The sequence below is a fragment of the Stylophora pistillata genome, chromosome 10, assembly GCF_964205215.1.
Source record: "Stylophora pistillata chromosome 10, jaStyPist1.2, whole genome shotgun sequence".
In the NCBI taxonomy this organism is placed as follows: domain Eukaryota; kingdom Metazoa; phylum Cnidaria; class Anthozoa; order Scleractinia; family Pocilloporidae; genus Stylophora; species Stylophora pistillata.
Genome location: NC_142528.1, coordinates 1094704 through 1119353, shown reverse-complemented (window position 1 = coordinate 1119353; position 24650 = coordinate 1094704). Strand labels below are relative to the sequence as shown.

General features: G+C 37.0%; 3 protein-coding genes across 3 annotated transcripts in view; 1 reads left to right on the top strand and 2 right to left on the bottom strand.

Annotated features, from left to right (window-relative positions):
• The window catches only part of LOC111337165 (tRNA-dihydrouridine(16/17) synthase [NAD(P)(+)]-like), a 44870-nt gene that overhangs the window by 16492 nt on the left and 3728 nt on the right, over positions 1 to 24650 (top strand). The gene's annotated exons all lie outside the window — the stretch shown is intronic.
• Positions 2416 to 11911, bottom strand: LOC111337167 (uncharacterized). The gene is made up of 2 exons (XM_022943407.2): positions 11655 to 11911; positions 2416 to 4343 (listed from the first exon to the last, which is right to left on the bottom strand). The coding sequence occupies exons 1-2, from the start codon at positions 11731 to 11733 to the stop codon at positions 3988 to 3990; spliced, it is 435 nt and encodes a 144-aa protein (XP_022799142.2). The 5' UTR covers positions 11734 to 11911; the 3' UTR covers positions 2416 to 3987.
• LOC111337169 (uncharacterized) lies at positions 13808 to 17395 on the bottom strand. The gene is made up of 2 exons (XM_022943408.2): positions 17172 to 17395; positions 13808 to 15296 (listed from the first exon to the last, which is right to left on the bottom strand). Exons 1-2 carry the CDS (start codon positions 17227 to 17229, stop codon positions 14926 to 14928), a joined length of 429 nt encoding a protein of 142 aa, XP_022799143.1. The 5' UTR covers positions 17230 to 17395; the 3' UTR covers positions 13808 to 14925.

Here is a 24650-nt window from a genome sequence, read left to right as displayed (position 1 = left end):
CAGAAATATGATAATTTAAACTACAGTACACTAAAACTATTTACAACAGTAATTACTATTAAGATAAAAAGAAGGTATTTTTTTTTAGTTCAGTTCCGTTGACCTTCGCGGCCTGTGCTTGACCTGTTCTTAACAACCACGTTCCACCAACAAACGACGTATAAACCAAACTCACGACACACAAACCAATCTTCACGTTTAACAACCCAGACTCGCGTTTAACAAACCAAACTCAACTTGCGTTTAACGCAGCTAAACGTAGTAGTTTCCAACTTAACGTAAAGCCCTGGTCAAACGGCGCATAATAGTCGATGATTGTTGATGATAGTCAATGATAGCTGAAGCGTGCGCTTCCGTTTGACCACCAACTATCCTTCACTATCATCGACTATCACCAACTATCACTAAATTTGGGCTTGTTCAAATTCTTCATGATAGTCGATGATAGTTTTTCTCGTTTGACCACGCGTATGATAGTACATGATAGTTTTTGGTCAGCTGTTTTCCCCGAAAATCGGCGGGCTTGTTTAAAATGGCCGCTAAAAGCTTCTCGCGAGGCTCAGCTTCAGCTTCAGAAATTCGTTTTTATACCCAAGATATTAATAGTGAGAAAGAAAATATTGAAAACCAAGAATCTGGAGAAAGCGTCAACTCGCAGGAATTCGAAGAGACACCGCCGAAAAAACAGCGTTTCACTAAACGTTCAACGGCGAGATGGAGTAATGACCTGATATTACGTCTAATAGATGAATATGAGGCCCGGCCCTGCCTTTGGGACATTTTTTCGAATGGATTACCACAACAGAGATGTCACAGGCTACTCGCGTGACTTTGCTCGCGCGACGGCCGGTGAACTACCAGCAACTATCACGAACTTTTTTGGCCGTTTGACCATGCGAATGATAGTTGGTGATAATTGATGATAGTTTGAAGAGAATCAACTATCATCGACTATCGTGCGCCGTTTGACCGAGGCTTAACTCGGTCCTCGCCCAGATTTTTCCTTCACTCCTCTCGTCTTCACTGAGTTTCCCTTTGACAGAAGATAACCTCCTTTTCCTTCTTCTGCGTGTTTTTTTTTTCGTCCAGCTTCTCGGCACACGTAAGCCCCCGGCAAATGAACTCTTTGTCGTGTGAAAGGACGAATTTTTCTGAGTGACTCGCAGAGATTGAAACGTGCCCCAATCCGAACGAGTCTCTGTAACTTTTCCAACCTTCGCCTCCGGTGACCTTCTCTCTAAAAAAAAAAAAACCACACACACCGTAACCAACCGAATCCTTAAATACATGTGGACGTAAGGTGCCAGAAAAGAATGAAGAAATTATTTGATATATACAATAAAAGGTTAATTACACAACAGCTTACACAAGTGAAGAATACAAGTTACGTAACAGACACAAATATCACGCACTACATTGATCCTAGGAGAATAAAATAATTATTTACATAATCCCTAAATAAATTCTTTAGTGCTTTCATGACAGATGGGAAGTCTAGACCGCTTTCAATATTGATTTCAGCCAATCAAATTCGTGAATTCGGTAGTTCCCAGTCCTTGTGAGACACAGCCCTATAATAACAGCCAATACAAACTGGATTCTGCTATCATAAAATTATTTACATTAATTTCTCCAGTGTTTTTACGCTTGAGAAAAATCCCTTGCATCTTTCTTAATATCGAGATTATTGATATTGCTCGCTCAAACAAACCAAAGTGACGTTTGTTATCAAGCAAATGCATTGGTTAAAATGGTTGCGTTAATGACTGATTATTCTCAGTGGCGTTGAGTAATCTTATTTTAAACTTGGCCGGTTATTTTCTACGAGATCAGCACTCGGTCGTTTTCCATAATTACGTATTGTTTAGTTCTTTTCCATAAATTTATGGAGAAGATGGCTTTCGTTGCTTCTTTCTCCACACCCCTCCCCACTCCCGCCGGCCGCTTCACTCGAACCCAGTTCCTCCTACTTGCGTGAAAACAATCTTTTCTTTAGAAGGGTTGTGATCAACACCAACCCCTTTCCCCTTCCCCTTGGGGCCTAAAAAGCCAATCTTGAGGTGACTGAACACAGTTTTCGCGCGGGCTTTTGCTGATGCACTTCAGCACGCGCACAAGGATTGCAAGAAACAAACATGCTAAATCAATATAAAACTCATTCTCAAGGATTGGTCGTAAAATTTAGAATAACATCCCAGGAAACTTAAGGAATCTTCCAAAACATATTTTCAAGAAAAAGATAACAATTGACCACTTTCATAAATGGCTGCCGGATTAACATTCTTTTGTTTAAATTTAAATTGCCTTTCTGATCTCGTTCTCCAGTTCAAAATTCAAAAGAATACATTATCTCAAGCGAGGCTAGTGAGGCCAATTTGAATTTAAACAAAAGAATATCAATCCGGCGGCCATTTATGAAAGTGGTGTATATTATTTCAAAATCTTCAAGTTCAGGATAGTTATGTTGACGTAGAACGAATAATCAATGATGTGTCGAAAGTTAAATCCAGTTAATAGTAGTGTATAACTTATGTATTCTTCTATTTATTGTCATGTGCTTCTGTTTCTGTATTTTTATTTCATACTGTCATTTGTGCTTTACTGATTCAATATTTAATTTCTGTTTCTTGTACATTTATTGAATCTTCTGTTCAGCTTAATTTTATTCAAGATGTTTTAGCGTCCACACACTGCCCGCCCAGACTACCTCTGCTATTTGTGGGTAGTACGTCATTATGCTAAGTGTCATGTCATGCCTGATTACAATAAAGTCTAAAGTCCACATGCCGTCAATAGAGCGGTCATTTTATTTACTCAACTCGTATCTGCATTATCTATGCTATTTTTCTCTCTAGTTGGCGCAGGGTATTGAGGGCTTTAATCTTTTATTACAAAGACATGTTAGGAAAGTTAACGGTGCAAAGAACCCAGCCATTCTCAGCTTTTTCGTCGTTACCGAAAGAACCCAGTTAAATGCAGCGCATGCGTAGTAAGTCAAAAAATTGTGATTGAATGGAAAATTGCTTTCTCGGAAATATGCCTATTTCTTGAGAACCACTCATTAGAATTTCACGAAATTTGGCGCGAAAATACTTCAGGAAATAATTAACTGGAGTATTCAGAAAAATTGATTTTGAACAAAGGAAATTCTAGATAATCGAGTGAACCTTCAACAAGGGATAATTAAAGATCTCTGTTAAATTGGTAGCAAAATGGTGTTGAATTGTGGGTATCGTTACAAGCTGGTTGCATGCAATTTATAAAGAAAATCTAATGACCAGATTTTCTACAAATAAACAAAATCGATTTCAAAGGCCTGTTTATGTTTATTCATGCCGCCATGGCAACGACACATACGTCAACTTAACTATAAAAAAAAACAAAGTTTGTGTGTTAACTTGCTTGCTGCCAGTTTTGGCAACCGAGAGATCGAGGGTTTTTTAGAGAAAATGGTGAAAGAAACAGGTATCAACTGTTCAGCCACCTTGATCGAAGTTTAAGCCTACGAGAGTGAATCCCAATTTTTGAAATGAATGACTAACTACTTGTCACTAGCTATGTATTTATATAATGTAACTATTGTAGGTTAACAAAACAGTGAACAATAAAAAATCTCAAAGCGTGGCAGGCGCACGTGATCAAGTCGTGATTAGTTTAGGTTTAGTTAAGGTTGAGTACCTTAAGTTACGGTAGTCAAAGAGGAAGGGGTTTGCACTACGTTCTGAAATCGGTCTGGAAAACTCGTGCACCCTTCCCCCGACACATCAGATGTTGAAAAAAAAAAAAAAAAAAACAGAAAAAGAAAAAGAAAAGAAATCAGGAGTTGCATTGTTCAACACTTTGGTCGGTGTGACTGTTTTTGCGGCTTGAGTTCTTATTGGCTCCTTGTCATATTTTGAAGAGTTTTGATTGGCCATTGTGGTCTTCTTTGATCTTAGTTTGATGAAACTCCATCGAAATACGCTGTTATACCCGGTTTACCTTACCTTAGAAATAAAAAATGAGTTCAAAGGCATGACTTAAGGATGCGATAATAAGAAGGAAATTTCCTGACATTTGGACAGTTCCGTTACAGAAGTCTGTGTTACAACAAGAGACTTCGCAGTGCCAGTTGTTTTCTTTGCATTCCTCGCCTGAGCATGCGTTAGGCATGTTGCAACCCTTGGCGTAAATCACTTTCAGGTTTTTGCTTTGGGATCCCTCCCCGCTTGTTCGCTTTATCTTGTAACAGATGTCACCTTGGCGAGTGCACTCAACTGCTGTTAGATTTTCACGGCAGTTATCCCATGATTCTGGTGAATAACATTTGTAACAGCGGAGTCTTTGTGTTTCTGACAACTTTTCTGTAAACGAAGAAGAGTAAAAGTTCTCAGATGGCTTTTGTCGTCATCTTTATTCAGAAATGTCGATTGAACAATGTCCTTAAACTTTTTTTATCTTTACCCCCGGTATCAGTCCAAGTTTATTTGTATTTTTAAATGTACAATTGTAAATCTCACTACGTATGGGCAATTTACAAATGCTGCTTGAGATTGGCTTATTCAACACACACAAAAATCAAAACTGCATGAAATCTGGGTTGTCCCAATTCCTATTTCTACAACAAAAGACGTAACATGTTGCTCTAATAGCTATATTTATCATTTTCTTGATTATGTAAAGTTGCTGCTTTTTGTCAATGCCTATGTCATTCATCTTGTTTAAGAACGTAGAGCACTCATCTGAGAAAACGCCAAGGGAGCTCATGGAGATATAATAATAATAATAATAATAATAATTTTTAAGGATTTTACCTTAATTTGTCGGTAAATATTTTTTATGATTAGAGTGAATTATCGTTATCGTAGTGTGTATCCTCCAGTTTTTCTTACATTTTTAATAGACATTTTAACACATTTTTTTCGATTTTCAAGCATTTTATCATGATAATAATAATAATAATGATAATGATAATAACAATAATAATATAATAGTACTAAAGAATACGACAAAACTTTGATTTGACAGAACATTAGACGCATTGTTTCAACAGAATGTAGTCATCTTTAGTTGAATGATGTACAAAGAGTTGGAAGTTAACGAGTTAACAATTACCAATAATAATAATAATAATAATAATAATAATAATAATAATAGTAATGATGATGATGTTGATAATAATAATAATAATAATAATAAATAAAAATAATCTTTTATTCACCATAATCACAAAAATTTAGAACAAAAATTATGATAAAATGCTTGAAAATCGAAAAATAAATGTGTTAAAATGTCTAATAAAGATGTAGGAAAAACTAGGATACATACTATGATAACGATAATTCACTCTAATCATCAAAAATATTTACAAATTAAGATAAAATCCTTAAAAAATCGAAAAATAAATGAAAATGTCGACTAACAAATAATCTAAAAAAAAAAAAGAAACTAACTAACAAATGGCAGCCTCTGAGCTTTAAACTATAATAATAATAATAATAATAATAATAGCATTTATTTAAACACGAGTTAAATTTACAGCAAAGCTGATGTGGTCGTGTAAATAACAATAAAATTAAACTTCCTAACTAATCACAGTAAAACTAATGTAGAATTCTACTTATTTACAACAATAAAATTATAAAATCAAAATAAAATTCTACATCCTAGTACATCATCACAACATATGTGGCTTAAAAAATACCCTTCATGGCCTTTTTGAAAGCGTCAATGTCACGAATAGACCTCATTTGGTTTTCCAGGGCATTCCACCGAATAATTGACATCTATGAATAGGGAGTTTAAGCAAATCACTACGGCTGGCGCTGCTACGGCTATCGTGGTTGACGAGGCTTGGGGAGAGTACGTCGCCGTAGCCCGCCAAAATTCAACTTTAAGCAACGCGAACTACAAACCTAGTACGGTTGAGAAGTGTAAAACCAATAAATTAAGCGTCTTCGCGGTAGTTTATTGCACGTCTAAAAACTCAAAATGACTTCGTTGAAAGGGACGAGGGATTCCAACGTTTGGAAAAAAAAATTGTAAGCGATCCTTTGCACAGTGAATGAATGAATTAAAATATTTGAGCTTACGTGTTGTAAAATTGCCAGTTTGGAGCTTATAAACACCAAAGCAAAGTTTCTACACGGTCCCTCATAATCCTCGTCATTCCTTGGCTTCAGCTATTTGAATTTCAAGTAGTCTTTGAGGTTTGAAAAGGAAAAGTTAGACTTTCTACCTACGCATTTCACTTTGCGTTCGCTGCGTTCTCCATGTGCACACTGCTTCGATCCTTCGACAAACCCGGCGGCAAAAATAAAGGCAGATTCACTCGGTAAGGGACAGCAAGCTTGATAAATATTCCCGATAAGCTGTTTTTAAAGATGTTAAGTGTATTTCAATAGTTAAAATTGCTCAGGAGAATGTATAAAGCGAAGAAAGAAGCGAGATAAGTTCACGTACTACAGACTACGCCGAAACCTTCCCACTCGCGTAGAAGGATTTCCCGCTACGGCTGGATGGGAACCACTGACATGCGCAATGACTCGTTTCTGGACAATTTTACTTCCGGTAGCCGTAGCAACGCCAGCCGTAGTGATTTGCTTAAACTCCCTAATATGATTTCTTGACCGTATCGGTCTTTGGTAACTTTAAAGTCATTTTCTTCCTGAGGTCATAGCTACTTAAATACTTTTCAAAAAGACACTTCATAGGACATGGTAAAAGACGATTATAAGCCTGATGCGCTTAAATTAATAATCGTTTCTCATACATAATCTCTAAATTGTTCCATTTTGCTCTGGCAAGAACCTCCTTGCTTGCCGTACACCGATCTAAGTGAACAACATCAAGTGAAAGGTCTGGCTTAATGCGATTTCTTTCCAAACAAAGCAGCTCCAAACCTTGGTATTTCTTTAGGGGCTTTTCTCGTCACACGCACTTCAAAAGAAATGTAGTTTTATGAGGAGGTCAGACTTGCCACGAAACCAACTACCTGACAGAATCAATCCGATAAGTTCTCCCCTCTCCCCCTTTAACCTCGATATCAGACAACAGCAGCATTTGTTAAAATTTTGTTCGTTAAAATTATGAAAAATAAAAAACAAAAACAAAAAATGAAAACGGTATGGCAAGTATAGGATTAAGTTTTGTTATTGTAGGCTGATGCACTGTAGTTAATGAAAATTTTATGATAAAAAAAGACTGAAATATAGATGGCCGTACATGGCCGTACATGCCCGTACATGGCCGTACATGGCCCTACATACCTATCGCCGACATGAGAGGAAGGAAGAGCAGTACGCAGCAAAATTTCTTTAGAAAAAAAAGCATGGTTTTGTTCTTTGGTGAAATGTTCCGTAAAATTGCAAATACGAATTATTTTTCGAACGTGATTTGTCTCGCTGTATGCTGACAGCTCTAATACATTGAATTAGCGTCTTTGTACTTTATAACCAGTTAGTAAAAACTTAATGAGACAGCTGCCGGTTAAGTCACAAATGTTTTTCAATGACAAGAAATTTAAAGTGTTTTAGTATTTTGCAAGTTAGCCACCAAGGGCGAACCAACTGCAGCATTTTTAATTCCATGAATCCTGCAAAATCATGTAAGAAAATGTATACGAAAGAAAAATCACCAAAATGAAGAAGGAAAAGAAAAATGTAAACAAAAGAAAATAGAAAACGTGGATTGTCTTCAGTGGATTTTTCCTTTTAGTTTTGGTTTTATAACTGCCAAGTACAGGAATATTAAGAAGTGCTTTGAAGCTCGTAAGAGGAAACCATTGAAAGTAATTTGAAGACCTCTCACTGGGTGCCGGAATTAATAATGAAATGATTGCTTCAAAAGGCAATTTGTAAGCTCTTTATATTGCACAAGGAATATAATTTTTTTTTCACACTTTAGTTTTAAAACATTTCTGTCGAAGAACTACACTTTCAGTAAGGATGTAGTAACCAATCAGTGATCTTAAAGATTTGATATGCAACGTATCAAGTGCGAGTGAGTCTTAATAGAAGGGAGCTAGCAATGTACAAGGCGGAAAACAAACGTAACCATAAACGTCCTTACATTTATCGACTCTTTCTTCCTTTTTAGAGGGGGTATTAACCATACATCGCCCTCTAGATCAGATTGAAGTTGGATTTGAGTTTCCTCTTTTAAGTGTGGTGTGTAAATTGAGGTTGTATGGAAGGAAAAGATGTCTTTTTTTGGCATTAACTTGATGGTCAAAAAACACACCTGTGCGAAAAGTTAATTCCGTTTTTTTGTCGTAGGGTTGTCTAGTACAGTTTGTCGGCAGAAAGTATGACGCCATTTTAGATGCAATAGATTTGTTTCTTAGTATATGCATCTTCATAAATATCATCTAAGTTTCGTTTAAGTCAGCAAAGAATGGTGTACAAAAAGCTTCTCGTCAACAACGTCTCTTGGTTAAAAACAGTTTATCTTTTGAGGCGGGAAAGAAAATTTAAGCTTTCTCACTGTGTGTAAATGTCAAGATAATTTTTTTTTTATCTTGACATCAAGCATAGTTAACTATGCATCAATCGACTGTGTTTCGATAGCAAGTTATTAAATCTGTGAGGGTGGGTTTCCCAAATGTAAACTCGACATAATTAACAAATGGTAAACACCACAGCGTACACTATTGAGTTATGGATGCACTTGGGAGGTTGCTAAGCACGAAAGAAGCGTAAGAGTCGCTCGAGGCGATAGCCGAGAGCGACTCTAGCTTCTTAAGTGCTTAGCAAACCTTCCAAGTGCATCCATAACTCAATAGTGTACGCTGTGGTGTTTACCATTTGTTTTATAACATAACATTGATACATTGTAGCTAAAGAGTTCCCTTTTATTTAACAAATCTTACGTGGCCAGAAAAAAACAAGCGCGCGCGGAAAAATAGTCTTTGCATTTGCTCACGTCAGCAGCGTACACCCATGGGCAAATGGGGGATGCTAAATTGACCAATCAGAGCGCGCGCTTTACATTGGTTATGTTATAATGATTAATGCATGATCTAACGATGCACAATAGATGAAGAGCATATAAGAGCCATGGTTCCATACTATGTGAATTCGAAAATGTAGTCTGATGGGACAGGCAATTTGGAAGGTTTTTAGAAAGGCACGTTTGATTTGCACATTTCACTTACAGACACATGAACTCAGTGCTGCAGAAGTGAGAAAGAGTAACGGAGATATATTGTGTTTTGCGCTTGCTTTTCTTTGTTGGTTGAACAGACCTATCAGCTTTACCTTAATTATAGGCTTTGTATGGCTCAGTAAAAAATGAAAACTGAAAAAACAGTGAAAGGAAAATAAAAGGAAGAGGAAGAACCAATTTGCTTCACAACTTCTGCAGAGATAAAAGCATGGTCTTGGTTTTTTGATAAAATGCACCTCAAGAACTTTAAAAGGGCTGTTTTTGTAACCAGATCTGCACTACCTGTACTTGATAGCTTTAAATTGCTGTTTAATAAACCTCTGTCACAACTTATAGAAAACTTAGTGAGACGCCGGTTTAGTGACGAAATGATTCCAAATTGCAGGGGCTGTGTTGATTGCTTTACCTTTGTAGACGTAACAAAAATTATTTGAAAATGACTTTTTTGGCAAAGGAGCGGGGGTGTGAAATGTAAAGATTCATTGGTGTAAACTTGTGTTTTCTATTGAAAATATAGTTTATTTTTCATCGCTTTTAATTCTAATGAACATTCAAAGCCACAGTAGGCCTATCGGCTTTTCAATCTCCCTCTTTGGTGCTTAAACATGAAAAAATTATGGAAGGAAAACGAAAATATCGAGTCGCTTTCAGTTTGTCAGTTTCTGACCAGAAAGGCGAAAAGTAAAATCATTGCCAAAATTGTATGTTTGGTTACAGTATGTTTGCCCGCTTTACACCCAGTATAATTAATGGAACTGAAGAATTCAAACATAAATTTATTTAGTATGTTGACTGCTGAAGGTTGTTCCTTCCAAACCTTGTCAATTACACCCAGAAGGCATATAATTATTGGTATAATTAATGGAAGTGAAGAATTCAAACATAAATTTATTTAGTATGTTGACTGGTGAAGGTTGTTCCTTCCAAACCTTGTCAATTAGAAGTACAGTCTTGTATAATTTTAATATCTTTATGAATAAACAATCGCCATCATCTTCGTAATTTTTATCTCAAAATAAAGAAGGCATTTTAAATCATTTTTACAGAATCAGTAATTTTTAGCTATTTAATCTGTTTTCTGCCGATACAAACGACCAAAACAAAGATGATTAGCAAAGTTACTGCAGCGGAGTCTCGTAGCTCAAATCTTCGGTATGTTGACGTGTCTCGCGAATGTTTCATGTGGACTCGGACCAAGGAAATTTCGCGAATGAAAACACCGTCAACTGAGCCCGAAAAACTCGCTGGTGGAATGTAAAAGATTCACGGGTGTATGTTTTCTGTGTCGGGAAGGTAGTTTACATATGGCGCACACGGGGTCATTGAAATTGAGCTGGACCAGGTGTTTAACGATCATTAAATTGATGTTTTATCTTGACATTGAAGCTAAAACTTTCGAAACAAGAAGACTTTTCTAATTACATCTTAGTTGGTCTGGTAAACACCGTTAGTGCGGAAATATCATGCCAAGTATTTTCTATAACGGTTAAAATTTTGAAAATAATCAAGATGAAATCGCCATGACTACGAATCAAATTTAAAGTCTCTTTTATGTAAACATTAAACCGGCTGCCCCGATATCTTAACACCAGAAATAGAATCAATAGCATCGCTTTCAGTTGTTTCCACTTTTCACTTTCCGAGTTCAAGAGAGAAAAATATATTTTTAAATATTGCGTCGCAATCAGTATTTACCTGTGATTGACCAATTCAGTTGGATTACAGAACTGTTCACCTTTGATAACGTTCTGGTAAAGTTGGCTTAGATGACAATGTTTATTTTATCAAGTTAGAAGGAAAATTACAGACATGTCAGTGTCTCCCTAAATGTCAAGAAATAATTTCTTTTTGAGAGTCGGAGTAGTTTTTTTAATTTTGCGTGTTTAGATATGAATTAATTAAAGATCGCAAAGGGAAATTGGTTGAATTTCAATAAATTTTGAAAAAACTTTTCTTTTGATATGAAGTTCTATATTAGGTTTAAAGCCATCATTTCATATCGTTCGAATTAAAAAAATTAGTTCGATAAGGTTTTTGCATACACGTTTGAAAGTATTGTATTTCACTTTTTTTATGATGCTTTCAACAGACCGGAAAACTCTGCGTAGTTGGTTCATTATGTTGGAAAGAGAAAGGTAACGCTGGACATCATCATTTTTCGTGATCGTCCGTTGTAGTTCATTTAAAAAAAAATGAGGGTTAAGGCAAGCCCGATTTGAAGGTTTAAAAAAAGAAAACCGGAAAACAGTGGACTCCAAAGAAAATTGCTTGAAATAAGAGGTTTCATTGAGCCACAAATGATTCGAACACACCACATTTGTTTTAATATGTGTTTCGATAACCAGGTGATCAGTGAACATGTCCGAGGAGTTTGAGTATCAGAGTCCAATGTCATATGTGATCTAACAGGTTTTGTGAATGTAGATCTGAATCTTAAGATGAATTTCTGTTGAGGCCACAACATTACATTGATAATAAAAATGAATAAATAAACTGCAGTAAAGTAATACCTTGCCTTGATGTAGCTTTTGCAAGCAGGAAGGCAAAGGGAAGCGTTCCCATCCATAACTTCATCGCAAATCCAAGCATATCTCTCACGTTTCGTTGATGTATACCGTGAAATTGTTAAGGCGCCTTCTTTGTCACTTGATCTGCTTCACCGTGTTACTTGATGATGTTATTGTATTAAATTGCTTTGTAAGACCCTTTTTCCTTTTATTTGTATTATTATCGACATACAGAATTAAGCTTGGACCACAGGCATACCACCCCTGTGGCACGTTGGATAGACTCTTGATGTTAAACGAATTGTGTATGTGTTCTGATTTTAGCAGAGAATTATAAAATTTGCAGCGTTTCTCGGTATGAAAATCCCAATTAAGGGGATAGAAATGCTAAGACTTGGGCATGTAGTTTTTTCGCCTCCTTCAACATCCTCTGACGTAATCACTCATCATCGTTGAATTCATACGTCGTCCATTGAGGACGTTGAGAGCACTTCAGTGAAAAAAAAAGAATTAAGAAGGCTCAAAGGAGTCGTAAATCACTACACCTCCGAGCATTATCGTTTTCATCCTACTCATTGATAGAATATATGTAATATGTTTTCCAGAGTTTATTCACATCCGTCAAACAGATCCTCCTTTTTATTTTTTACATGTCAACACAACTTAAATAATTTGGATATATCAACAAAGTTGAAATGGTAAAGTGGCCACCGTAATGATTACAAAAGCTGACGTTTCGAGCGTTAGCCCTTCGTCGGAGCGAATAGAGGAATTGTGGGTTGTGTGTGCTTTTAAAGGCAGAAAATGGAGCTACGTTATTGGTGGGAACATGGCAACGAGAAAAACATAAATAAATTAGTGGAATGAAAAGCGTTCGTTGATCCCTGTGGTATTTAGACTGCCGGTTTGAAAGATGAGCTTTTGTTCAAGATTTTTACGGCTTTCCGTGCCACCTAACTGCAAGGAAATACCACAGATTGCCATATGTTGCTTAGAATGGTTAGGTAAATTAAAATGTCTAGCGACTGGTTTCGATGTGTCCTTGTCATTCCTTTCCACGTCTCGAAGGTGTTCTCGGAATCGGTCACCTAGTCTTCTGCCTGTTTCGCCGATGTATATCTTTTTGTAATAAGTGCAAGTTATGCAATAGATTACATTGGCGGAGGTGCACGTGAAGTGATCGGTGATCTTAATGGATCGTTTAGGTCCCGATATTTTATCAGTGTTGTGAATGAAAGAACACGTTTTGCATCGTGCACGAGCGCATTTAAAAGTGCCTGGTTGGTCATTAGTCTGAAAAGAACTTCTGACCAAAAAATTGCCTATGTTTTTGTCGCGTTTGAATGAAATGAGCGGAGGCTGCGAAAAGATAGTGCTTGTCTCTGGATCGTTTTGAAGTAATTTAAAGTTTTTAAGAATGATGGATTTAACTGAGTGGTTGTAAGGGTGAAACGTGAGAGTGAATGGAAAGCGGTCGGAATCTTCCTTATGCCACGTTTGTAGTGCTGAATGTCGATCAATAAGTTGAGCGCGGTGGTAACCCGCTTGAACGACGGAAACAGGGTAACCACGTTTATCGAAGAACTGGCACATTGACTCTGATTTGTGGTGGAAATCAGAGTCATCACTACATAAACGACGAAGTCTTAGAAACTGAGAAAAAGGAATGGAATTCTTAACGTGAGATGGATGCGAAGACGAATATAACAAGTAATTATGCGAGTCTGTAGGTTTGTAATACACACTAGTGTATAAACCGTGACCTTCAATTGAAACTTTGATGTCTAAAAAGGATAAAGAATTGTCAGAAATTTCCCAAGTATATTTCAGAGCCGGGTGAAAAGAATTGACTACGGTTATGAACACAACTTAAAGGCTGGTGAGCCTGTGCTTGGACCGTTGCCGCTTAAAATTTCGCTTTTCCAAATAGCCAACAGCATACAGAGACTTCTTTTCCCGGCCAAAGCTCCGTTGCATTAATTTACAGCGCTCGAGATGATATAAAGATGCCAGAGAAATTCCAATTTTTTGTTTTCAATTCTAATTTATTACTTAACGTGTGCTTCATTTTCTTTCGCATATAATTGAAATTTAATAGTTGACGCCGCGTTAGACCTGTTAGCTATTTAATTTCGGCGACATTGCGAACGTCAAAATCTGGGTTTCTATATTTATTCAATTCTGCAGAACAGATGTCAATTTTTTGGGCTCACACTTGCACGTGCGTCCGCGGGACTGAAAAATTACGACAAAAATTAAAAAAACTACGCCTCTTTGATTTTTATTTCGGTTATTTGGAAAATTGTAAACGCTGCATTTCTTTTTCAGTGGCCGTCCATAAAAACGAAAAAGAAAATTCTAATTAAAACTTGTTTAGTTTGAAAATGAAATATCGATGAAATTTTGTTTGTGCATATCATTTGAAAATAGGCAGCTGTAGACTAATTTTGCCGACTTTCTCCTTATTCATTAAGTAACCAGAAGATTCGTTTTATTTTATTTCTCAAGTACATAAGAGGTATTTGGCAGTGTTAATCTCGATGACTATTGAACAAAAATGTTTTGATTTTTAAGTATACAGTGTCCCTTAATTGTATAAACATTTCACAAAGGATGGAAACTGTAAAAATATATCTTTACAAAATTTAGTCAGTGTCGAAAAGTGACATGGATAATTGTGATTCAAGTCAATGAAACCTATGTTATGGGATCAGAAATTTCTCTTAAAATGTCTTTTTTTTTTAATTTTTCATTGATATTTTATCAGGTTAATTCACAAGATTGCTGGCATAATTATCCGTGAAGTATATCAGTTCCGGTTTCGTACGATCATTGCAAATGTTGTTTAGAGCCCATGGCAATTTGGGACTTATCCCGAATCATTGCGGGTCACAGACCCGTTTTTTTTATAAAGCAATTGGGGACGTATCCCGTGTCATTGCGGGTCAAGCAATTGGGGAATTATCCCGTATCATTGCGGATCACAGACCCGTTTTGTTATAAAGCTATTGGGGACTTATCCCGTATCATTGCAGGTCACAGACCCGTTTTGTTTTAACACAATTGGGGACTTATCCCGTATCATTGCGAGTCACAGACCCGTTTTGGTTTAAGTCCATCGGGACCTATCGCTTAAGCGGTGCAGGTCAAACGCAGTGATACCCGTGTAAGTGAAAGTTATGTTGAACTTATTCCGTACTATTGCGAATTGATTTGTGTTTGTTGGTTTTTAAAACTCTTTGTCAGTTGTAAGGTGGTTGACAAGGCTAAACACTCACAGAACACAATTGAATTGTAGAAGAAACATCAAAATTACCAGCACACTTCCAAGCAGTGTGCTCTTCACATTAGCTGCTCGTTTTGTCGCGGTGTTACAGCTGTCGCTATGACAACAGTCAATTTGGCAAGTTGTACTGCTCTTCTCGCAATCTTTGACAGAACACAGTCTCGCTTGACCGCACATTTTCATATAAACTTCTTTGTATCCTTCGTCTGAGCTGTCATCGTTTGTCACTTGATGTTGTCTAATGCAGACTTCATCGTGATCAGTTACACAATCGCGAAGGTATTCTGTCTTTTCACAGTCCTCCCAAGATTTATTTGACCAACAAAGGTAACATTTGAGATCCGCACCAATACAAGGAACTGAAAACAACAACGAAAAAAGTGAAGCTATGCGGAACTCAAACAAAGTGATACTTAGACAAAGAACATAAATTCTTTGAACTGCATTTCGGGTTAAGGACTTACAGTAGTTGTCGAAAGTAATTAAGGTGTTTGTTAATCAACTGAATTTTATTTGAGAGGAGCCTTTCAGCCCGGTATATACTTTTAAAAATAGCATTGTTTTTAGTTATTTTATTAAACGTTCCTCCGAAAAGGGTGTCTTCATATGATTTCAGTGGACAGTGCCGGCTCAGTTTCTTAAGTAAGATCCTTGATTTGTTCATATGAGATACTACGCTCATCTGCACTCCGACAAGGAGAGGTCATGGCTGGCCGATCTTGGTCAGATAAGTCTTGAATTTCTCAGCAACTGTGTCCATATGAAGACAATATCAGACCAGTTTCACAAATTTGTTTTGGTAAATCATTGCACAGTAAGGACCCTCCGTGAAATTCAAGGTTAAGCCCCACAGTATTATAGTTCTTGTGCTTAGAATCTTAGAGCGAGTTACGTACGACTGCGTGTCATGGAATTCGAGAGTATGACTACATTGCTTCCGTGTCATTTTTGTTAGAAATCCGATCCTCTTTGAAATAATCTTGAAAAGCAGACAAACCTCATGGTAAAACTGCGAAACATCATCGTCTATATCATCACATACAAGGTTTTAAATGACAAGTTTAAGTTGCACCACCAAGAGAAGGTTTTTAGGGGCCAAGAACAAACTTCCCCGAGGCAGGATCTAATTCGTGCAGGCGTACTGAAACCGACATCATGAAAGCGGAAGAAGATCCAACTCAGAATCTGTCGGCGTTTTCGAATTCTTAGGGTAAAGAATGTGAGTCGATAGTTGTCAATTTTCCAAAATCGATGTTCATGAAGTTTGAAATAATTTTTTACGAAAATGTTGTTTTACACCGAACGAAAGTGTTGAAGGTTCCTAACCCCAGGAACTACTTCCTGTCTATTTCCTAATAACTTATGTGTGACATGTATTGAAACAGTTGATCTTTGCGTTCGGTCTGAAACTTCATATCGAGATAATTTCTAGTCTTTTAGAACCTGCAGGAAAGAGATGTTTTGGGTATTTCTCAGTCGTGCAAATTCTGATTTTTTTATGCAGAAATGTCTTCTGAAATCCTATTTTTTTTTTCTGAACAGATTTCTTTACTCAATAAAATAGAGCTTAAGAACGTGGCAGTTAAAAATTCCATTTCTTAAACGAATATATGATAAACCAGCGAAGTGAAGTTCGAATTTATATTTTGGATTTCATTTGAATCGTTCGGCGTCAAGGGAAGATAAACTTACACAAATCCAGCCAAGTTCTTGTTTAAGAAGTTAAGGAATTGTTCTGTGGTAACCTTTTTGGCCGTCTTAACTGGTTTCCTAATTCTAACTTGCTGTGAAATAAATTTCTGTGAAAGTAAAATCACTTCTCAAAGCACAAGTTGTTGTTGATGTGAAGATTAACAGCCTGTAACGATTTGCTCCAGCGACGATTTTTTTTTATTAACCGCCATATTTGCGACAAGTGATTGTACTGAATGAAGTACAGTTTTGAAGTACGGCGAGTAAGAAATAGGAGTGACTCGTTGGTTTGATCTTTTCATTTCTCCAGTTTAATCCAGGAGGAATTAAACCGGAACTGTTTCATTCCATTGATTTTTCACGCGATCAGAATTGATTTGAAGCGATTCAGTTGTATTAATCAGAATATTTTCTTCTGTCCACCATTCCTTTTCAGGTGTGGCGGAATTTCATAAAGGTAGAATAAAATGTGCCAGAAATTGAGACATCATTAGAGCTTAAATAAATCTACATGCTGTGTAAAACAGAAGCTTGTCGCTTACCCTTGAACGCCAGCAGCCATATTAACAACAACGACGAGCATATTGCCACAAGCTTCATTTTCGCAAACAACCAAGTTATCTCCGGTCGACACCTTAAATTCTAGCTTCCTGAAGACATCTGTCTCGAAATTTCGTTCCGTGAAGATATTCAAACCGGTTTCGAGCCCTGACAGGCACTGATTTGGTGGCCACATTCCCGCAAACCTCTGGATGTGTGTGCGCAATGCAGCGATTGTCAGCTCTATTTTTACATATTTTGTGTGACCGTCTTACATGACTGACAGTCTACAATGCCACTTGCCCGAGTGGTATAGTAAGCGTCATTAGCATTTTATTTTATCTTATTTCTTAAAACAAATTTGCGACAAACTTCAGCGATGTTTTGTACAAAATTCTAGGGTCTTGCTGGGTGACGTTGGGTGCACTTATAGTATAAAAAGTATGCTTTTCTTTGCGTTTCCTCACCCAACATTTCATGAACTTCTAATATTCTTAAAAGGTTATATTTCAAATCAACATCAGCTTATTTCTGTGACATCCTATCTTTGAAAGCTTATTACCTTTTCTTAACCTAACCCAGTAGTCAACGGGGCGACGTGCGTTGTTTGTCGTTAAGTGACTCGCATTTCTCCGTGAGCCTTTCTTTATCAGCACCAACGGTGGAGTTAGAAGGTTATTCTTGAGTTTTATAAAAGATTGTCGGTGGTATTCCCTTGTCTGTAAACAATTTTACCAGACGGTACCCAGCACAGATCATAGATAACGAAACTGAGGTGGATAGCTGCTCGATGCTTTTTCGTATTCTTGATCTTAAAGAAACTATATCTTTGTCAAAAAGGGTGAAAGTTTCTTAAGAAACTGTGGTGCTGCGTCGGTGGGGTAACAAGGTAATTTGGTTATATCAACTAAATTGAAATTTTAAATTGGCCACCGTAAAGAGTTAAAAAGCTGACGTTTCGAGCGTTAGCCCTTCGTCAGAGCGTCTCTTTTGATCCTTGAGTTTTGTCGATAGTTGGATTCGGACCAACTGGGGACTATTTCCAAAGGTTTTAGCCGTTCCGTAAAATTTTCCTATATTCTTAAGAGATATTTCTCTTAAGTTATGCAAGTAAATTATCACTTTCCTCGTGAATTTCTCCAGTCCATCTGGTCTTTCTGGGTTCATGACTTGCTTAAACAAAGCTGTGGTATATGGGTTAAGAACAGATTAACAAGGCTATATCCATTGTATTGTTAGTTCATTGGTGTATTGTATCGTTTCGTCCATTTTCAGAGTTGTCCTTCTGTATTTTATCATTAGGTCAAAACGTAAGCTGGACTCTTTCCGGGTGGTATTTCCATGTTAAATTTTGGGGCTTAACTAATTTGCATAGGAAAAGTTGCCTTAAAAGAAAATTATAACATAACCAAAGTAAAGCGCGCGCTCTGATTGGTCAATTTAGCGTCCCCCATTTGCCCAGGGGTGTACGCTGCTGGCGTGAGCAAATGCAAAGACTATTTTTCCGCGCGCGCTTTTTTTTTTCCGGTCGCGTAAGATTTGTTAAATAAAAGGGAACTCTTTAGCCACAATGTATCAATGTTATGTTATAAAACAAATGGTAAACACCACAGCGTACACTATTGAGTTATGGATCCACTCGGGAGGTTAGCTAAGCACTCAAGAAGCTAGAGTCGCTCTCGGCTATCGCCTCGAACGGCTCTTACGCTTCTTTCGTGCTTAGCAACCTCCCGCGTGCATCCATAACTCAATAGTGTACGCTGTGGTATTTACCATTTGTTAAGAATTGACCTTTAACCTGTGGGTTTCCGGACATAGTTTTGTTTCTGTTACAAACCTGTCTGTTCTTTTTCATTACCTTGGCACTCTGGCTCATGCAGATCACTATTTCTGCTTCACACATCTGAGTGACAACGTTCACAACACCGCTACTGGGTGTGATAATGTCAGTGACGGGCATTTTGAACAAAATAGTAGACTTTTCCCGTTTCTTCGTTAAGGTAATCAACTGGGAAGTCTTTTTAAGGTAGAGAATATTTTCTTTGCATGTGCCCGGTTACATTGCTGAATAGTTAAAAAAATATTTATTTTTAAAATTACTGAGTAGAACAAACTTATTTCTTTTTAGAAATTGTATTTTATGTAATAGAGTACAAAGTGATTAGTTAATTTCACTATATTTTCAAATCTGTTGTCCCACTTCTACTTTTAATTGTGTTGCATAATCTTTTCTGAGATTATCATTTTTTGATTGTGCATATTGTAATTTATTTTTAATTGTAAGTAATGTTATTCAACAGAGCAGAGCCACCTCGTGGATCTGTTAAATTAACTATCATTGTTATTATTATTATTATTATTATTATTATTATTAGCCAAAGTCAGGAATACTGTGCAAGAAGAGTTTAGCATTGTTACCATTATCATTATGCGTTTCTTTCACCGCAGTTCAAATATTTGATTTTCGTATATTCTTAGCATTTGATATTATTATCATTATTATTATTATTATTATTATTATTATTGCTATCATTTTTATTAAACGAAGTGTGTATCCACTAGCTTTTCTTAGAATTTCATCAGACATTTTAATGCATTTTTCGATTTTTAAGCATTTTATCATAATTTTTGTAAATATTTTTAGTGATTATAGTGAATAGAGGTCTATTATTACTATTATTATTATCATCAAAACTGTAACAAAAGTCTCGAACGTGATTCGCAAGAAGACAGTGTACGCGTCATGTAATTGGACAATGTAATAGGACAGTTAAGTCTTGCCTGTGTTAGTGGACAGAACGTGTCATGCGCACGCGCAGTTGTCGCGCATTTCGCCGGGTTAACTGTTGTTTAATATACAAAAACGTATAACTGTTGTCTAGTTTCTTTCTCGAATTTTGTCATGGTTTTGATCAATTGGTAACAGGACTTTGTGTCGTCCAGTGCATACTCGAGAAACAAATCAGATTCTCACTTCGCGTTCGTCCGATTTTGTAAAATCCCTTGTATGATTAGACACTGAATTGGAGTCCCCTCGGTTCTATTGCCATCCGTTAATATTATCGCGTTGTCCGATTAGGACTTCCGTCTACATGATGACGTAATCGTTGTAGGTGCGTTGTGTATGATAATTCTCGAGGACTTGATAAAGAAAAACCGGCGATGTATGTTGTGTCTTTGGAGAGTGTATCTGATAGTGATAGAGGCCTGACCTGTATTGCGAAGAGGTGATATGTAGTCACATTACAACAGAATGGCGAGTCATTTTAAAACTTTATGGCGGTTTGAGTTTCAAGATGGATAAACCGCGACGTACCCCTTATGTACATTTGCAATTGAAAATTTATTTCCCGCTCGATAAGAGCCCTAATATGCTTTAGAGGATTAAATAAGTGATAGATTCGAAGGTTTTGTTTCATGAAAGAAATAATGCGATCAAAGTCGCGAACACCAGTCTCGTAACCAACATTGTTTGAGTTGATAGTTCTGCGCTTGCTCTATTGCATAGATCCTCGTGACAACAGTTAGGGTCGCATCGTATTCCAAACTTTTCGCAGTGTTTGTTTGTGCACAAATCTGCTGTACCACAAGTTCTGGAAAAAAGTTCCACCTGTTCATCTCCATCGTGATATTTGTATCGCACTTGATGTTCTTTGATGCAAACTTCGTCGTGCCCATCAGGACAATCGATGAGTTCCATTTTCGCATCACATTCCTCCCAAGATATGTTAGATACACACGCATAACATCTAAGGGCCTCACTGAAACAAGGTACTGAAAAAATAATAGGGAACCCTGATGAATATCATACTAGAGGAACTTCGATTACAGGGCTTTCTGAGGGAGAGGTCCTTAGAACGAGGTTGCTGCAACTGTTGTCACGCAACTATTGTCACGCAATCTGTTATTTTTTACTAACTAAAAATAAAGCGATCATCATCGATATTCTCATTGGATTAGACTTTCATGTCTTTCAGTTCTTGCCTGACGTATGTAACGAAAACTCAGTTTTGCAAGTAAATATCTTTTCGTCTTTTGAAAGAGGAGATCTGTCTGGGCTTTCAAAACCCCAGTCTGACTGACATTTTTTTTTTGTCTCGTTTGGTTCGAATCTTTAATTTCTGGTTACTTCTCAGCAGGAAATTCGAGTGCCTTCGCTTTTTCCAACCACAGGCCTTGCAGCTTTTCTTTTGTGCAGTACGAAGAACCTCGTGTACCAGTTGTACTGTTTTGTTGTTCTCTTAATTTTGACTTGTTTTAGATTTGGCTTCCAAAGGACATTTTATAGTACAATTGATGTATAGAATGCAAATACAGCGTGAATTTTTTTGTTCATCTTTTTAAAGAAAAAAAAAAAGAGCAAAAAATTAATGCACGAGAAGAATGGGAAGACATGGGGTTTCTGATTCTTTCCTGAATCAAACCTACCCTCTCAGGTGACACAAATAACATTTGTGAAGGTCTCGGTGGAAATAAATTGTTTTGTAAACAATTTATTTCGTTCCCACGGTACGTCTAATCATTTGTGGTATTGAATCACAAACCTGGCTAAATTGTGTCGCAATTTCAAAGGTCATTCTTTCTGATTTGCATATCTTATAACAGTAAAACTAATTAGACGAATCTCCAGAGGAAACCGCCTGGTAAATTTCCTAAATCGTAAGATTTTGAGAAAAATACTAAACTGAACGACAATTATGGGATTAGTTTGGCCGAAGAGTAAACTACAGCCCCCTTACTCTATAGTGTTAATTAGATAGAGTTGAATTGTCCACTTTACTACACTGAATGTTGCGCAATATGTTAACAATTAAATCACGGAAACTTCTCCAATTTCATTTCTTTCACACAGAAAGTGCCAACAGAAAGCCAAATTGCTATGTCGCTGTGGTGACTTTTTTCTAAGTCTCTCTTGTAGTTTGAGTTCGAATTGTAGTCTGTGGGCCGTCTAACTGATTATTCGCAATCTATAAATTTCTCCATCGTCGTTGATGTGTAAACGGAGAGGTTTTCGTGGAGTATTCATATATTTCGTACGTTTTCGTTTATTTGATACCTTGTGCTCGAAGGCAAGTAATAATTCGTTTGTTTGCATGGATTGTTTGTCTTGGTTTGTTCCAGCTGTTAGCAGATTCCAATGACGGTCAGCTATGAATGTCACACGTTTAAGCTGTTAAAGAAATTGTGGTGTCGGATATAAAGACAATCGACAATTATGCAAGTTCTTGAGAAAAAATATTCGTCTTTACATCAACGCTAGCGAGTAATCCAACACTTGCAACGTTTAGATACGGAAATCTCGTGACTTGGACGTCTTTACCGTGGCCTTTGCACCATTCTTGTTATGTAAACAAAACATTCTACTCACCCTTTGTAAGTAGAACTAAGACGAAGGACGCGCAGCGAACAAAATACATGTACATACTCCCCGCCTTTTAGCCTTCAAGAACGAGCGCCTTCTTTAAGAGATCCTCTGTAGTGTTGCCTTTTTGGATTCCAGTCGAAATGTGACTCGCAATGGTAGAACAATCTTTAAGTAGCAATATCTCGTTACACTAGTTGCGTGCGAGAGAATAAAAGCGTGACTGTGTCGCCTTTTTTCGGATTACATTCGAGAACAATAGATTATTTTGACGCGTCGAAAATGACGGCTGGAAATTACAAATCATAATAGTATTTATTTACTATTCTTAAAATCTTCGACGATACGAGGTAATTTATCCCGGAAAAGGATTTTTCCGTCAATTTGATTTTTCGTGTCTCAGATATTGACTTGAAATTTAAAATTTTGGTCGCGAAGTAAGCAAAAGGCTTGATAAAAAGCCAAAGGCTGGTTGCATATTTGCATGTAGTTGTCTGAAGACAAGGCATGGAATGTTTGCCGCAAAATAATGACTTTTAAGAAGGTAAATGTTTGTTTAGGCATTAGGTCCATTTTGTTCGTCTCCAGCTCATGTGAGCGCTAAAAATAGATCTGTAAAAAGTTTAGGGGGCTTTGCGTATCCAAGAAATTCTGCGCGTGCCTTCTATTCTATAGTAACTGCTTAAATCATTCGTAGTTCTGGTTGATGAGCAAACCGTTGACTAGTTCACAGATCCAGATGCAAATTTTGCATTTAGGTTTTATTTACTTATCGAGTACACGGGAATGACATTCTGTACATTAAATGTATGTCTTATTAGACGTTTTGTTGTGTAGTATCGCTGAGTATTTTTACGAGTTGTGCCGTATTGTGACGAGCCCGTAGGGCGATTCAAAATACAAATAACGAGTAAAAATACTCAGCGATACTACATAACAAAACGTCTAATAAGTTATTTGTTATCCAACACGCCAAACTGTTATTCCAGTGCGGGTGAATTTCGCGGATATTTATTTACTGGGAGTGCGTGACAGAAGTATGCGAAGCGGAACGGAATTGGCGCGTTGTCGTGTTGCTGTTTCTATTTTCTTCAATAAATGAAGAAATTTCCAGGTCGTCTAGCTGTTTTTCTTCGTTCGATTCATGTAATAAGCTTGGATGTATATTTGCCAGCCATTCTGACTCTTCGTCGTCGCAAACATGATTCAAATTGTCCGCCATTTTTTTTCGTAACTATAATTCAACTCTTCGCTTGCGCGATGCGAGAAAACCTCTTAAACCGGTACTCTAGAGTACAAATACCGCGTGATATTTGTACTCGTCTATGGCGTTATTTGTACTCTATGAAGTGTAGTTGGATAATAAAGTGCATTATTATCCAACTACACCTAGTCGAGTACAAATAACGCCATAGACGAGTACAAATATCACGCGGTATTTGTTCTCGTCTATTGTAGAGTACCGGTTAATTAAACCGGTTTTCTAGCATCGCGCAAGCGAAGAATTGGATTGTAGTTACGAAAAAAAAAACAAATGGCGGACAATTTGAATCATATTTCCGACGACGAAGAGTCAGAATGGCTGGCAAATATAGATCCAAGTTTATTAGATGAATCGAACGAAGAAAAACAGCTTGACGACCAGAAAATTTCTTCATTTAATGGAGAAAATAGAAACAGCAACACAACAACGCGCCAATTCCGTTCCGCTTCGCATATTTCTGTCACGCAGTCTCTGTAAATAAACATCCGCGAAATTCGCCCGCACTGAAATAACAGTTTGGCGTGTTGGATAATAAATAACTTATTAGACGTTTTGTTGTGTAGTGTGGCTGAATATTTTTACTCGTTATTTTTATTTTGACTCGCCTTACGAGCAAAATACGGCAAAATACGGCACAACTCGTAAAAATATTCAGCGATACTACACAACAAAACGTCTAATAAGATATATATTTATTAATTGCAGTATATCCGCTCAGTGTATTTGAGGAACACAACTCGTTTCAAAGAATTGAAAATTGATTTTATTCAAGCAGCTGCAAAGATTAGATTAAAAATTATTCACCGTAAACCTTCAATAAAATTAAAGACGTCAAAAATTATGACACGTGTTTCA

Coding starts and splice junctions, on each gene's coding strand:
- LOC111337167 (XM_022943407.2), bottom strand. CDS start 11,733: ATGCTTGGATTTGCGATGAAGTTATGGATGGGAACGCTTCCCTTTGCC. Junction 4,344..11,654: donor AAAAGCTACATCAAGGCAAG/GTATTACTTTAC, acceptor CTTCGTTTACAG/AAAAGTTGTCAGAAACACAA.
- LOC111337169 (XM_022943408.2), bottom strand. CDS start 17,229: ATGAAGCTTGTGGCAATATGCTCGTCGTTGTTGTTAATATGGCTGCTG. Junction 15,297..17,171: donor ATGGCTGCTGGCGTTCAAGG/GTAAGCGACAAG, acceptor TGTTGTTTTCAG/TTCCTTGTATTGGTGCGGAT.